The sequence below is a fragment of the Garra rufa genome, chromosome 14 (genome assembly GCF_049309525.1).
Source record: "Garra rufa chromosome 14, GarRuf1.0, whole genome shotgun sequence".
NCBI lineage: Eukaryota > Metazoa > Chordata > Actinopteri > Cypriniformes > Cyprinidae > Garra > Garra rufa.
In genome coordinates this window covers 4,191,584-4,206,583 of record NC_133374.1, presented here as the reverse complement: position 1 = coordinate 4,206,583, position 15,000 = coordinate 4,191,584, and the positions used below count along the sequence as shown (strand labels likewise).

The window sequence follows — 15,000 nt, the reverse complement described above, 5'->3', positions numbered from 1 at the left end:
TACGATTCCTCCAGTGGAAAAGTCCATCTACTGTTGTCTCTCCCTTTTTTTTTTTTCAAATATATTAAATTATATTAAACATTGATTTCAGTAATTGAAATAAAGTTGGAATAAAATAAAGCAAAATATAAATATTAGATGAAAAACTTACATTTTATATAAAATTTCATTCAAGTTTTTAAAATGAAAATGAAATAAATTAAAGCTATACAGAACATTAAAAACAAAGAAAAAATAATTAAATGATAAAAGTGCATAACAAAATGACTAAAAATATAAATATAAAAATAAAATATTTATATTTTTCAATGAATTGGGTGATTTTTTTCTAATATATTTAAATGCATATTAAATGCATGTATTTAAAATAAAAGCTATACACACAGGAACTTTAGTTTATTATTCAGATAAGATTTCAACTGATTCATTGAAAATATACTTTCTTCAAATATATTTAAATGTATAAGCAAACTGGACCAGTTTCATGACCATTTGATAATGGCTGATTTTATATAAAATAGTAATTATAGGATTTAACAGGATTGGAGGCAATAAAAATACAAATTATTAAGACATTTTAACAATTTTGGCCAAATCTACAATTACGATTCCTCCAGTGAAAAAGTCCATCTACTGTTGTCTCTCCCTTTTTTTTCAAATATATTCAATTATATTCAACGTTGTTTTCAGTAATTGAAATAAAGTTGATATAAAATAAAGTAAAATATAAATATTAGATGAAAAACTTACATTTCAGTTTTTAAAATGATTAAAACTGTAATAAATTAAAGCTATACAGAACATTAAAAACAAACAAAAAAGAATAAAATGACAAAAGTGCATAACAAAATTACTAAAAATATAAAAATTAAATTGTTTGAGTTATATTTTTCAATGAATTGGGTGAATTTTTCCTCAAATATATTTAAATGCATATTAAAACTGCACATATTTAAAACATGCATCCAGTGTTGTTATTAAATAAAACCTAAGCTTAAAAATAGTTTTCAGTAATTGAAATAAAGTTAAAATAAAAGATAAATATTAGAAAAAAAATTAGTGAAATTTTAAATTAAGTTTAAAATGATTAAATCTGAAATAAATAAAGCTATACAGAACATTAAAAGCATACAAAAAAAATAATAAAATGACAAAAGTTCATACTAAAATTACTAAAACTTTAATATTAAAATCTGAAAATATAAAAATGAAAGCTATATTGTGAGTTGAATTCTTCTGACATATTTAAATGCATATTGCAATGCATGCATTTAAAATAAAAGCTATACACACAGGAACTTTAGTTTATTATTCAGATAAGATTTCAACTGATTCATTGAAAATATACTCAAAAGATCACTTTCTTCAAATATATTAAATTATATTAAACATTGTTTTCAGCAATTGAAATAGAGTTGAAATCAAAAAAGTAAAATATAAATATTAGATGAAAAACTTACATTTCATTCAAGTTTTTAAAATGATTAAAACTGAAATAAATCAAAGCTACACAGAACATTAAAAACAAACATGAAAATAATAAAATGACAAAATATAAAAATAAAATATTTATATTTTTCAATGAATTGAAGGCAATAAAAATACAAATCAGTAAGACATTTTAACGATCCTGGCCAAATCTACAATAATGCTTCCTCCAGTGAAAAATTCCTGTACTATATTTATTTAATAATATTTAAATTAAATCTTCTAATTAATTTTTTTAATTTAATTTATTATTATTTATGGTTTTGTCAAGCTTTTTTGCACCAAATACAGTAATTATTAGTATTTAAATTATTAGTAATTAAATTTTCCATGACAATTTTCCTCTCTCCTAAAATTAAAGGGACAGTTCACCCAAAGATATTTTAAACATCTGTTATTTTTTGTACATGCAATGAAAGGCAGTGGTGTTCACATTGTTTAAACCCTTCTTCAAAATATATTTTTTTGTGTTCTTCAGATGCAATGAGTGCATGAGCCGTTTTTGCTACTGTCTCTTTAAGACTTAATAAATGCAATGCTTTTTTGCTTAAGTCTACTTATTTGTCAAGCTTTTTTGCACCAAATACAGTAATTACTAGTATTTAAATTATTAGTAATTAAATTTTCCATAACAATTTTCCTCTCTCCTAGAATTAAAGGGAAAGTTCACCCAAAGATATTTTAAACATCTGTGATTTTTTGTACATGCAATGAAAGGCAGTGGTGTCCACGTTGTTTAAACCCTTCTTCAAAATATATTTTTTGTGCTCCTCAGATGCAATGAGTGCATGAGCCGTTTTTGCTACTGTCTCTTTAAGACTTAATAAATGCAATGCTTTTTTGCTTAAGTCTACTTATTTGTCAAGCTTTTTTGCACCAAATACAGTAATTATAGGTATTTAAATCACTAGTAATTAAATTCTCCTCTCTCCTAAAATTAAAGGCACAGTTCACCCAAAGATATTTGAAATATCTGTTATTTTTTGTACATGCAATGAAAGGCAGTGGGGTTCAATGTTGTTTAAATCCCAAACATTCTTCAAAATATTTTATTTTGTGTTCTTCAGATGCAATGAGTGCATGAGCTGTTTTTGTTACTGCTCTTTAAGACTTAAAGGTCCCATATTGTACACATTTCTGGAGGTTTATTTTAGTTGTTGATGTCCTTAAGAATATATATTTGCGGTATAAGTGCCAAAATCCATCTCAATATATTTTTACAGCTCCTTTTTTAGGAGCTCTGTCAAAAACAGGTCGATTTTGGCCCGTCTAATTAATATTCATGAGCCTCTCTTCTGATTGGCCTGTTGTTTTCTGAGTGACGCACAGCCAGGCCAATCACAGGTAACTACGGTCATGTATCGTTGTAGCCGAACCCAGAGCCATATAAAAAGAGAGTTGCGACACGCTTTGATCTCGCCGCCGCACGGTCACGTGGTTCATGGAGCTCTCAATAGTTCCAAACAGCTCCGCGCTGTCAATGTGTTTGAATGGAGTTAAATAGGATAGACAGCAGTTTTAGTATATTTGCAGCAATTTCGAGTAATTATTAACACATAATGTGCATTGATTGTGTATTGATAACTTCTCTGAATACGCTTTACAATCGCATTTTATTCTGGGGAGTGATAAAGAGACATAATTAATATGTTCTCATACTCTTTGGCACTCAAATGTGACCAAACACCTTAAGTGTAACTTTTATTCAATTAAATAACTGTAATATATATAGTTAAGTTCTATTTAGTAAATATTTTGAGGAGGTTTTTTTGTACTTAATATGTGCAATAATGATCCTAACCATTTAAACGACAACATTTTCTAATATAGTATTTAGATTACAGTTAGTGTAATATTTAAGGTTAAATACATCTGCATGTGTATTTGGACATGATCAAACACTCTTTTTTTTATACAGTATGTTTCGATTTAACGATTTAATGTTAAATTTAAAAAAAAGTAATTTACTCTTGTTTTATGATATTCAAATATACAACATAAGTGAATATTATAAAAGGCAAGCAAAAATGGCATTTAACATAATAGAAAAGATGAAAATAATGTTTAAAAAAACACAAGGCAACGAATTGCATTCAGCATACATTTTTATCGTGTTTCTTGAATGCAGTCTTTACTGAAACTCATTCAACCTCCTACAGAGAGAGAAAGATTGCAGAAAGACTAAAAACATAAAAATATGACAACTAGTATCTGGTTATGGTCGCTATTACGGTGTTTCTCACGTTATCCAGCTGCATTTACAGTTTAACTGTTTATTTTTTAACGATAAACATTAACTATGACACGCTTCATAAAATACCACTATTGGCCAGTTTTTCGAGAGGTCAACTGATGCGTTAAAATGTAAAGAAATGCAGTAATTTCTTCAATATACTTGCGACTGTGCTTGAGAAGCGCTGAAATGAATGGGCTTCAATGGAGGAGCTATTGGTTGTTTGGAACTATTGACCGCTCCATGACACGCTTTACTTCCGCATTCCTCAGTTCCTATGGAAGCCTATGGGAGTGTCGCAACTCTCTTTTTATATGGCTCTGGCCGAACCCAGAGCCATAGAGAGAGCCTAGCTTGCTGATGCTCAACAGGATATTTCAGAATGATCATTAATGTTTTTTCTTTTTCAAACACCGAATGCAGTAGGCTACATAACTGTTGCTCTAGTAAAGCCCCTTTCACAATGCGCGCTGATTCTGGAAAATTACAGAAACGAGCGCTGTGTGAACAAAAGCCAGAACCATAAAGGCAGTGTTGTAGTGATGATGCACGTTATCATGCGACTCTTCACGACGGAAAAATATGTGCAAAGTGGAATGAAGCGGCGATTGGGCAGAGCCAGCTCCTCACTATCAGCACTGAAGCACAGTTTGTTCAGGTTAGTTTCAGTTTAGTGAAACGTACGCGTCGCATTACATCTCACATCCAAACGTCACATGTCTTTATGGGTTGTGTGTAAAGCACGCACAGATTCCGGAAAACAACTGTGAATGAACCAAATTAAACAACTCCCGAACAAATCATGGGACACATTATCCGTGTATTTACCGGAATCGCTGTGTGAAAGAGGCTGAAGTTGACGTGCCACTGGTCTCTTATATTCACGTTGTTCTGAAGCCTGTGCAATGATGTAGTTTCGACATGAACAGACTGAACAAGGTTTACTAGATTAGTTTCCGTGTTGTTGTTGCTTAGCAATGTTACACTCTAAAAAGTGCTGGGTTATTTCTGTAAACACATTGCTGGGTTAATTGTGCTGGGTCAAAATATTGGGTTGTTTGAGGTACTGTAAACACACAGTTGGGTTGATCATGCTGGGTCAAATGGACTGTAAGAGGTTCTTTCACTATGAACACCTGGGTTGGGTTATTTTGACCCAACCGGTTTATTTATTTTTTTCACTTCATCAAACATTCTGGATTCTTCACTCGTCTCGTCGCCAGGCGGTCACGCACCTCGCAGCAAGCAGGATTATAAGGTAATTTAAGTTTATAATATGATTATATAATTATTTACCTTTATTTTTAATAAGTTGTGGTTAAGAGCACACTGATTTCACTGTTTAATGCAATATTTGACCTGTTGCTGTGCGGGGTTTGCATTTTATTCCGTGAATATGACGACCGTTAAGTACCTTAGCAGCCTAGCGAGGTAACGTTTACTTACTATTTTTGCCTCAACGTCGCTTTATTGTTATATAGAAGTTGTGTGTGTGTAACCTTAGTGTTATTTATAACTTACAGTATACATAGCCTTTATTTTAACGTCTTATGGAAAGGGTAGGTCAGATACGGGGGTAAGTTCTGTTACTGTCTGTGTACTGTATGGCTTTGCAGAAAACGAAGACGATTTCCTTACACAAATTGATCTTTTAAGGGCATATTTTTACAAGTAAATGTCTGCGACGTGCCGAATCCAACGATAGATCATCATTTGTATGTTGAGCATTTTCGCGCTTTTTTCCCTCAGGTATCTGCATTAGCTAAAACGCCCTGCCCCTTACTTTAATAACGGTAAACCACAATATGACTGGTATGTACTGCTGTGTGTCACTTAAATGTAATGTTGTCTTAGCTACAGTATGTAAAGTTAGACTTTATCTCTCTTGGTATTCATAGATACCATGTGACGTCACTGTGCTTTATCGCCGCCATTTTTGTGTCCGCGCTACCTGTTTTAGTCTATGGTCACAGCAGCCACAACTACCAGAGGAAGCTCAACAAAACTCCCAGAATGTTCACAACAGGGATACAATATGCCCGGGATATGTTGTTCTGTTAGCTGTAACAACAGTCATCAGAAAAAAACCTAACTACAGATTTATTCGATCTCAGCAGTGCTTGAAGTGGTTCGGTATGCATATAGCCTTTAGTGTACCGGTGTCATTCACGCAGGTGCTTTTCACAGCAGGGTGTTTTTTCGGCACAACAAGAGTAGTGCAATAATAATTAATTATTGACTAAGATTGTAAATAAGTAGATGATAACGAAAATAATGCCTTAAAATGAAAAGAATCAGTTAATTACATTTTGAACCGATCAACTCGTACGTCAAAAGATTTAGTAAACGAGAATGCATTCAAACAGTAAGTTCAAAACAGTGCTAATGCAGAGAATAGTGACTTACAGTACACCCAGATGCCGTAAATTATTTGTTTCAGTGTGTATTAGGCTTAAGAGCAAGAGTGTTACAGTTGAAGGCATTTTAGAACATGCGGTGTTTAATGAATTATGAAAATTAAATAATAAACGCTAAACTATTGTACTACATAGCGTTCGTCATTGCAACGCCTGCAGTAAAGTATATACATGTAAAAAAGGTTCTTAAAATAATCATATTTGTTTTGCTAAAACTATTTATGTACAATTACCCTAAAAATTATTTGTCATACAAAAATGGCACACACACAAATCATCATCCCGAGTAAATGGTACCATTGTGAATTGTGACTGGCTGCACAAGTGATGTAATAAACTAAAGTAAACTAAAATGTTATGCGGCCATATAGTCTGGATGAATGAAAAAGCATATTTTTAAACAGAAATCGCATGCTTTTGGTGCTTGAATTTGAGCTTCAATAATGAGATCCGGGTTTATGAATACACAAAACGTGAAAGACGTCTTCCCTTGGCTTGCTGGATGTTGGGCTTATGCTCAATAATCACATTTTTTTGCATTCGGCAAAACTAATTTGCCGAAATCTAAGCGCGGACTGTATTAGTGCCGTCAGCGCGAGTCCCGTTCGCTGTGAAGTAGTGACCAGCCGGCAAAGGATTCTTCCAGGTCTTAAAGCCTTCACCGAGCGACTACGTTCACAATAATTTACACAATCTGTCCTAAACATACAATCAAGTCAAATACACAGTGTGGGAAGTAGTGATAAAAAGTAATTTCTTGTTTCAATTTATTAATAAATCTCATTTAGATGCGCTGTGCCTGTTATCATATCGGACACAAATATGGCGGCGAGCATAGCGGAAGTGACGTCTTTGGTACCCATGGATATGCGGTCATTTAGGGGCCGTTCACATGTTATTTCAAATGTAGACGCGCGCCGTATGCGCGCTCATAATAGAAGCTCGTTTTTTCCAGGCGCGTCTGCGCACCACCGCAGGTCATGTGACAAGAACCAATGAGCTTCATCCTTAACAGCCAAGTTGGAGGAACAGCTTATCATAGATGTACAGGAATAACCATTTTTAAATAAATTTAATAGCAGAACAAGCGATTTTTTTTTTTTTTTTGCTGAAACTTCTGCGTCTCATGGAGTGCAGGACATGGTTGCTTAGCAACGGCAGACGCCACGGGAGAACAAGCTTCAGAGCGAGCATTTTGGAAAGGAGGAAGCGTGCCCTTTACTCTTCCTCTATTTTAGTGAATGCTTGTGTTGCTTTACAAACTAGGAGACCAGTATAAAACTTTGACTTATTTAACCAGATTTGTCTTTCTTTTTCAATTTTTACCAGATTTCACAAGACTTTAGGAAGGTAAATCCAGAGAGGCAGATTTTTGAAGACTGGGCTACAATTGCAGACCTAATTCTTGCCAATGCTCAGCGAGGTGGATAGGTGCATTTAGAGCTGGGTGACATGACTTAAGGTAAGCTTTATCTTATAATATGTCAATATATAAAAACAAAATGCAACTGTATCTGACACATATCAACTGGTTAACTAGTTAGTTGCTTATTAGCTTGTATATTGGCTGTTAATTAGCACATATAAAGCACATACTGATGCCTTATTCTGCATGAGCATATTCTACATCCCTGAATCTTACCCCATACCTATACTTAACCTGCAGTAGTTGAATGAGGGTGGGAATTAATTGGCATTATTTAAACGAATGAAGAAACTTTCACATGAAAGTGCTTCAATGTGTGATTATAAGATAAGTTTCACAGTTTGCATATTATTCCTATGGTTTAGATACTAAAGAGGAGAATGAGGAAGTCCTGCCCTCTCTGGAGAAAAGGTCTTCAGACCCAGAAGCCCGGAAGCCATTCATTGACGTACAACCTGTAAGTTTTGTTTTACTTTTTCTACTCTAATAAGGGTGTATATATAAACACAGTGGTGGCCAAAATTATTACAACAGTAGTTTTTCACCAGCTAAAAATGGCTTTAAGTCTGTGATTGTTATCTTTTACCGTAGTGTGTCAGTAGGAAATTACATTTCCAAACATTCATTTTGCCATTAATTGTGATAATCCAGTGAGGTTTTTGTTTGCACAATAGTCAATCCTCCACAGAGATCTGATCTCATCATCATTCAGTCTGTCTGGAATGACATGAAGAAACAGAACAAACTGAGACAGACTAAATCCAGAAGAACTGTGGCAACATATCTAAGATGCTTCAAGAGACCTACCTGAAAAACTATATGCAAGTGCACCTAGTGTAGGGTAAAAGCTGATTTAAACGCAAAGGATGGTCTCACCAAATATTGATTTAATTTAGTTAATCGAAGTTAATTGGTAAAGAAAATCGATTTATGCTATTATTTTTGACAGCATCCTCATTTTACAACATTTTTAGACAAGTGCTTCAAACTCTTAACAGTACTGTTTCTTGAAGCATCTTGGAGACGTTGCCACAGATCTTCTGGATGATGATGAGAACAGATCTCTGTGTGGAGGACTGGCTGTTGTGCAAACAAAAATGTCACCTGATTATCACAATTAATGGCAAAATGAATGTTTGGAAATGTAAACTGATATTTCGTATACTGACACACCACAGCAAAAGATAACAATCACTGATTTAAAACCATTTTTTTAGCTGGTGAAAATACTATTGTTCTAATAATTTTGACCACCACTGTATGAAGAGTTCAGATGTGAAAGACTAAAAGTGCAGTTTGAAATTTTCTTCTGAAATGAGCATTTATTTCACACCTCTGTGTTTATGTTCATAAAATACACTTAACTTAAAATGTTAGTTATGTTGCAAGACTAAATGTCGTATAATTAACAGGTGGGGATCAACATGGTGGATTTGTGCCTTGGGGATGAGACAACGACTTCCCAGACCTTCGCCATTGTTCCAGGCCATGCCATTGAAGCGGACTTGTTGCCTGGGAATTTCTCCAGCATGCAGTATATCATATTGATGGACATAAGTCTTCATGTGTGAAGTTTTTGAGGGCAACTGTTTTTTTCTGGCCACTTAACATTTAAACACTTACATGTTTTAAATTGTAAGTATTGTCTGGTGGACTCTTTGTTGGGCTTAGGTTTAATGGCACAATGTTTGGAATGATTCTAATGTGGTAATAATTCATTTTTGAGTGTTCTTCTGCTGCAATGTTGACATAAAGAATAGGAATGTACAGTGCCTAGTTTACAGTTTTGTGTTTTAAAAAAACTGATCTACTAAAACCGTTATTTGTGTCTATATGGGTTGGACAAAATGTGTGACAGCTGTACCCCTTTTGAAAATTGTATTAAAAAGAAATGTGAAAACCCATTAAATTGATGTTTAAAGTTGCATTTTTTTGTGTTGTGTAAATGTATTACAGAAAAACAATAATAATTTTACATTCCTTTGTGATTTAGATATTATTATTGGTAAAAAATAAAGGTAGCAAGGCAATGAGACAACAAATAACCCAATGTTTAGGTAATCTTTAACCCAGCAGCACAGTTAATCTGACCCACTGGTTGGGTCAAATAAACAACCCAGCATTTTGGGTCAAATGGTTCAACCCAGCACTTGGGTCAAAACAACCCAACGCGTGTCCTGTCCCATAGTTACCCAGCAGCTGGGTTATGGTTGGGTTATTTTTTAACCCAGCACTTTTTAGAGTGTATGGACACTATATTGTCGAGGGTTTGACAAAAGGAAGGTGGGACGTGATTGGTGCTCGAGGTGGTGACTGAAGGCGGTGACTGAGTAGATCGGACGTCACATCGTTATGGCAGTTTACTGTGGATTGACTGTTTTGAAACTCATATGGTAGTTACATAGCCCCTAGACCTCAGTTATCATGAAAAAAGCCAGGAAATTTCGATTTTGATAATATGGGACCTTTAATAAATGCAAGTACAAATGAACATGAAAATGAGTTATTTTTGATTGTCCAACTGTTTTGATTGGACAAAGAATTTAATTACGATGTAAAAACAACGCGATGCACACATCAGCATCAGCAGCAGACGGACCTGAAGTCTCTGAGTCTCAGCTGAGACTAAATAAAACGATCGAAAACCTAATTAGAGCAGTTAGTGTGATGAGTCCGAAATAACGACATCATCTCCAAACGCTCCAATTCAGATAAAATCTCCATCCTGCTTATCTGAGCGTCACAAATGTGCGTTTTAATTTCCCTGAGATGCATTAGGGCGAAATTAGAGCATCATGGGAATTCATTAGACTCCTCTTTCAAAACCCACTTCATCGATTCGCACAAGTTCGAACGAATCGCTAAATTACTTAAAAGGGTAAGCTCCAGAAACGCTTCATTATTTGTTTTGGGGGGAAATCGGATTATGTGTGATCGATGCCGTGGCCATCCAGAGACAGACGCGCAGAGCTGGACGGGGGACGAGAGGGGCCGCGGGGCCACAAGACCCGGTCAAATAATCTATCGGCGGAGAGTAAGTGGCCAATTAGTCACGTAACTGTACTGAGAACACAATACAACACACACACACATACATGTCTGTTTTTTTCTTCGTTTGCTTTTATATTGAGCTAATTATATTTGCTCCACCCAAACCCTACCTACTGATTTTACAAACATTTTGGGATTTTTAGATATTATTTTTCCTTGTTTTCCTCAAGGTAGTTCTCCACAATGTGGGTTTTACTCTAATTGCGTGATAATTGTATATAACACATAGTGATAATTAAAACTAAAGCCATTATTTCTTTTTAACTTTAAATAAAATAAACTTTAACTGAAATAAATTATCATTTATAAAACTTACATTTTTATTTAGTTTAACTTGAAAATGAATAAGAACTATACAGATATTTTGTAAAAAAAAAATTATATATATATATATATATATATATATATATATATATATATATATATATATATATAAAATATCAGAAATAAATTCACAACAAAAATCTAAAAATCAACACTAAATCTTTTTTTTTTTTTTTTTTATTAAATTTTTTGTTAACAATTGTTTATAGAATTTTCTTCTGGGAACAGTAATATAAAACAAAAAGCAACTGTGCAAATGTAAAAGCCACCCCTGGTAGACTACCAAAAAAAATAATTACAAATTTTATAAAAAGTAAATAAATAAAATAAACAAGTATAATAGTAATAATAAAAATAATAATATCATAAATAAACCTGAAATTACTAAGTCTTTCTTTCTTTCTTTCTTTATTTATTTATTTATTTATTTATTATTATGTTACCAACTGTTTATTGAATTTTCTTCTGGGAACAGTAATATAAAACAAAAAAGCAACTGTGCAAATGTAGAAGCCACCCCTGGTAGACTACCAAAAAATAAAATACAATTGTAGACCTTTTAAAAAATATTAAATAAAAATAAATAATAATAATAATAATAATAACAATAATAATAATTAAAAAATAGCGAAAATATAAATAAACAAATATAATAATAATAATAATAATAATAATATCAGAAATAAACTCGGAACAAAATTACTAAATTTTTATTTCTTTATTTTTTTAACAACTGTTTATTGAATTTTCTTCTGGGAACAGTAATATAAAACAAAAAGCAACTGTGCAAAATAATAATAATAAATAAAATAACAACAATAATAGATAAATAAACAATAAAATATTTTTTTAGAAAGATTTTAGAAAAGATGACACAGCATTAAATGCTGAATGCTGTACATTCATACACTAAATGTTAGTTAAAAATGTTTAGTTAAAATCTTTAACTAAAATGAAATAAAGAAATGAAAATAAAATCACTTATTATGAATCAAATAGATTATGATTATGGATTTATTTTAGTATCATAATATATATATATATGAGAATATATATATATGTATAAAAAGGTAAAATGTGTATTTTTTAATATATACAGTTTGAAAAATATAATATTATGAAAATAAAATCAATATTCATAATCTTTTTACAACTGAATATCAATTTACAGGCATTCATTTGGCATTAGTGATGTTAAACAAGTCATAAATGTTTTACTTACATGGTGCCGGCACACTTTTTGGGCGAAAATCAGAAAAGAATGCTGTGATAATCCAGAGAAAGATGCAAAACTGGATTGAAGATAAAAAAATGAAGGAACATACGGTAAATGACCTATTAGTCACATAAAAGAACAAAACCACACACCCAATGCATCCTAAACACAAAGAAAATAATGATGCATAAACCATTTAATCTGTAGTCACACCTGTAAATGGTGAATAAAGACTTTAGTAGAATTAGATTATTAGATTATGTGTATATATTTGAATATACACTTATAATTACACATTTTAAATATACTTTTTAATAAATGTTATATAATTTATACAAATACTATATACATACATTGTATAGGAAGTTGTAAGAATCATATTAAAACTAAGAATGTTTATGAATTACAAATGATAAAAATGTGTATATACATATAATATAAAATATACAAATATAAAATACTAAAAAAAGTACAATAATATTAGCACATTTAATATTGTACATGCATCCATATAATTTATTTCTTATAATATTTCTTATAATTATAACATACTTTGTCCTACATCCTATTGTACTTGTTTAAAAATAATAATAAAAATAATATTATCATAAAGTGTAATTTTTGAAGTGCTTATTTAAACACTTGTAAAATTATTTTAACACACAAAAATGTTTAATATATACATATTAATAATTATATTAATATATAATTAATTACACATTAAATTAAAATATTTTAAATATACTTTTTTATGTCATATCATTTATATAAATACTAATAACATAGAACATGAGTTGTAAGAATTATTAAAAATAAGAATTTTTATGAATGGCAAATGAAGTAGAAATTATGTACAAATTATAAAAATGTGTGTGTATCTATCTATCTATCTATATATATATATATATATATATATATATATCTATATCATATATATATATATATATATATATATATATATATATATATATATATATACATATCATAGTGTCATTTTTTTTAGTGCTTTTAATTTTGATAAACTATTTAAACACTTTTAACATATAAAAATGTTTAATATACACATATTAATAATTACACATTTATTAAAATATTTTAAATATACTTTTTAATAAATGTTATATAATGTATACAAACACTTTAACCATACATGAGTTGTAAGAATTATATTAAAAATAAAAAATAAAAATTATGAATTGCAAATGATAATTGTAGTGCTATCTTAGTAGCCTAAATGCAGTTCATTACAATAAAATGTGCCAAATTTGTACTTTTACTAGTTATTCTAAACATTGCATCCATAATGCATGCAAAACCTGAAAGCATTCATTTTGCAGCACAGATGCAGCAATTCATGAGATGTTGAGATGTTGAACAGCTTTACTCACATGGTCTAAGTCAGCGCAGGTCTGGTTCTTCTCATCAGTCCGGTTCCTTCTGCAACAGAACCACAAACTTAAAGCAGAACAGACACAAACCATCCGTCTTCACTGATCCTGCTCTCTCTCTCTGTCTGCCGTTTCTAAAGCATTACACCTCCTCTCCCTCTCTCTATCCCTCTCTCTCTCTCTCTGTCAGCCGGGACGGGCGGATGATTTAAGGGGCCCCTCCGCGCGTCACCGTAAATCGTTAAGGCAAACCGGCGGGACTCTCATCCAATCAAAGCGATGCGCTCGAGCACATATTTCACATCCGTCTCACCTGAGAGTGGCGCTGGAATTACGAGCGTGCGTTCAGGTGTGATGAACACTCGCATGCACAAGAGGAAGTTAAACTTGATTATGAATCAGGCAACATATGTGGACACTTACATGTACTGAACTCAGACGGTAATAACATGCTACTTTGATTTATATGGTACGAGGATGCTTTTATTTTCTTCCAAAACACTAAATTGCAACCAAACCACCACAGCACTTTTACCAGCTTATCATTATGCATGTAATATTTCCTGCCTATATTTACCTGCTTCGTGATATGAGCATATGCAATAGTAGGACTCATTTTAAAGGTAATCTGATGTAAAATGTCCTACTTTTTTTAATTATCGCGCATATTTTGAGATAAGGTTTGATTTAATAATCTTCAACAAGCATAAACAAAAGTGACTAAACTAAAATACATGTTTTTATGTCATATTTCAGTAACTATTTATTTAAACATATCACTTATAAATATGTTAAAATAATTTTACTTTTTTTTTTAAATATGCAAAATGCACATAATTTATTTTGACACACACAAACATATATTATAAGATATTTTGTCCTATTATACCCATTAAAAAATAATAGCCAAAAAGTATATTATATAAATTATCTACATTTTAAAATTATAAATTGTTTACAAGTGATGTTTACATATTACATAAAGTGTACTTTTTGAAGTGCTTATTTTTAATGTAACTTTTTAAGCATAATATAGTAATGTAATATAATATATATGTAATTATTATTATTATTTATTATATATTATAACAGATTTTGTCCTGTTGTACCCATTTATAAAATGAATAAAAGTGCTTATTTTGAGTAACTATTTAAACATATCACTTGTAAAAATGTTTAATTATAAAATGGATATAATTTTTTATATATACAAAATACTAAACAAAATTAAAATAATATTTTAAACATTTAATATTATACATGGCTACATGCAAATATATATAATTTATTTCTTTTATTATTTCTTGTAATTATACATCCTATTGTACCCATTTAAAAATAATAGCAAAAAAATTATAAAATAATATTATTATCATAAAGCATAATTTTTGAAGTGCTTATTTTAAGTAACTATTTAAACATATGACTTGTAAAAAATGTTTAAATAAAATGTATAT

General features: G+C 31.2%; 1 protein-coding gene across 1 annotated transcript in view; it reads right to left on the bottom strand.

Annotated features, from left to right (window-relative positions):
- The window catches only part of LOC141285445 (interleukin-1 receptor accessory protein-like), a 47,658-nt gene extending 33,991 nt beyond the window's left edge, over nucleotides 1-13,667 (bottom strand). Inside the window, exons 1-2 of the mRNA XM_073818458.1 lie at nucleotides 13,544-13,667; nucleotides 12,162-12,231 (exon numbers count right to left, since the gene is read on the bottom strand). Coding sequence (XP_073674559.1) covers nucleotides 12,162-12,163 — 2 coding nt within the window. The 5' untranslated portion in view covers nucleotides 12,164-12,231; nucleotides 13,544-13,667. The remainder of the gene's footprint in view (nucleotides 1-12,161; nucleotides 12,232-13,543) is intronic.
- Between the last annotated feature and the right edge of the window lie 1,333 nt (nucleotides 13,668-15,000).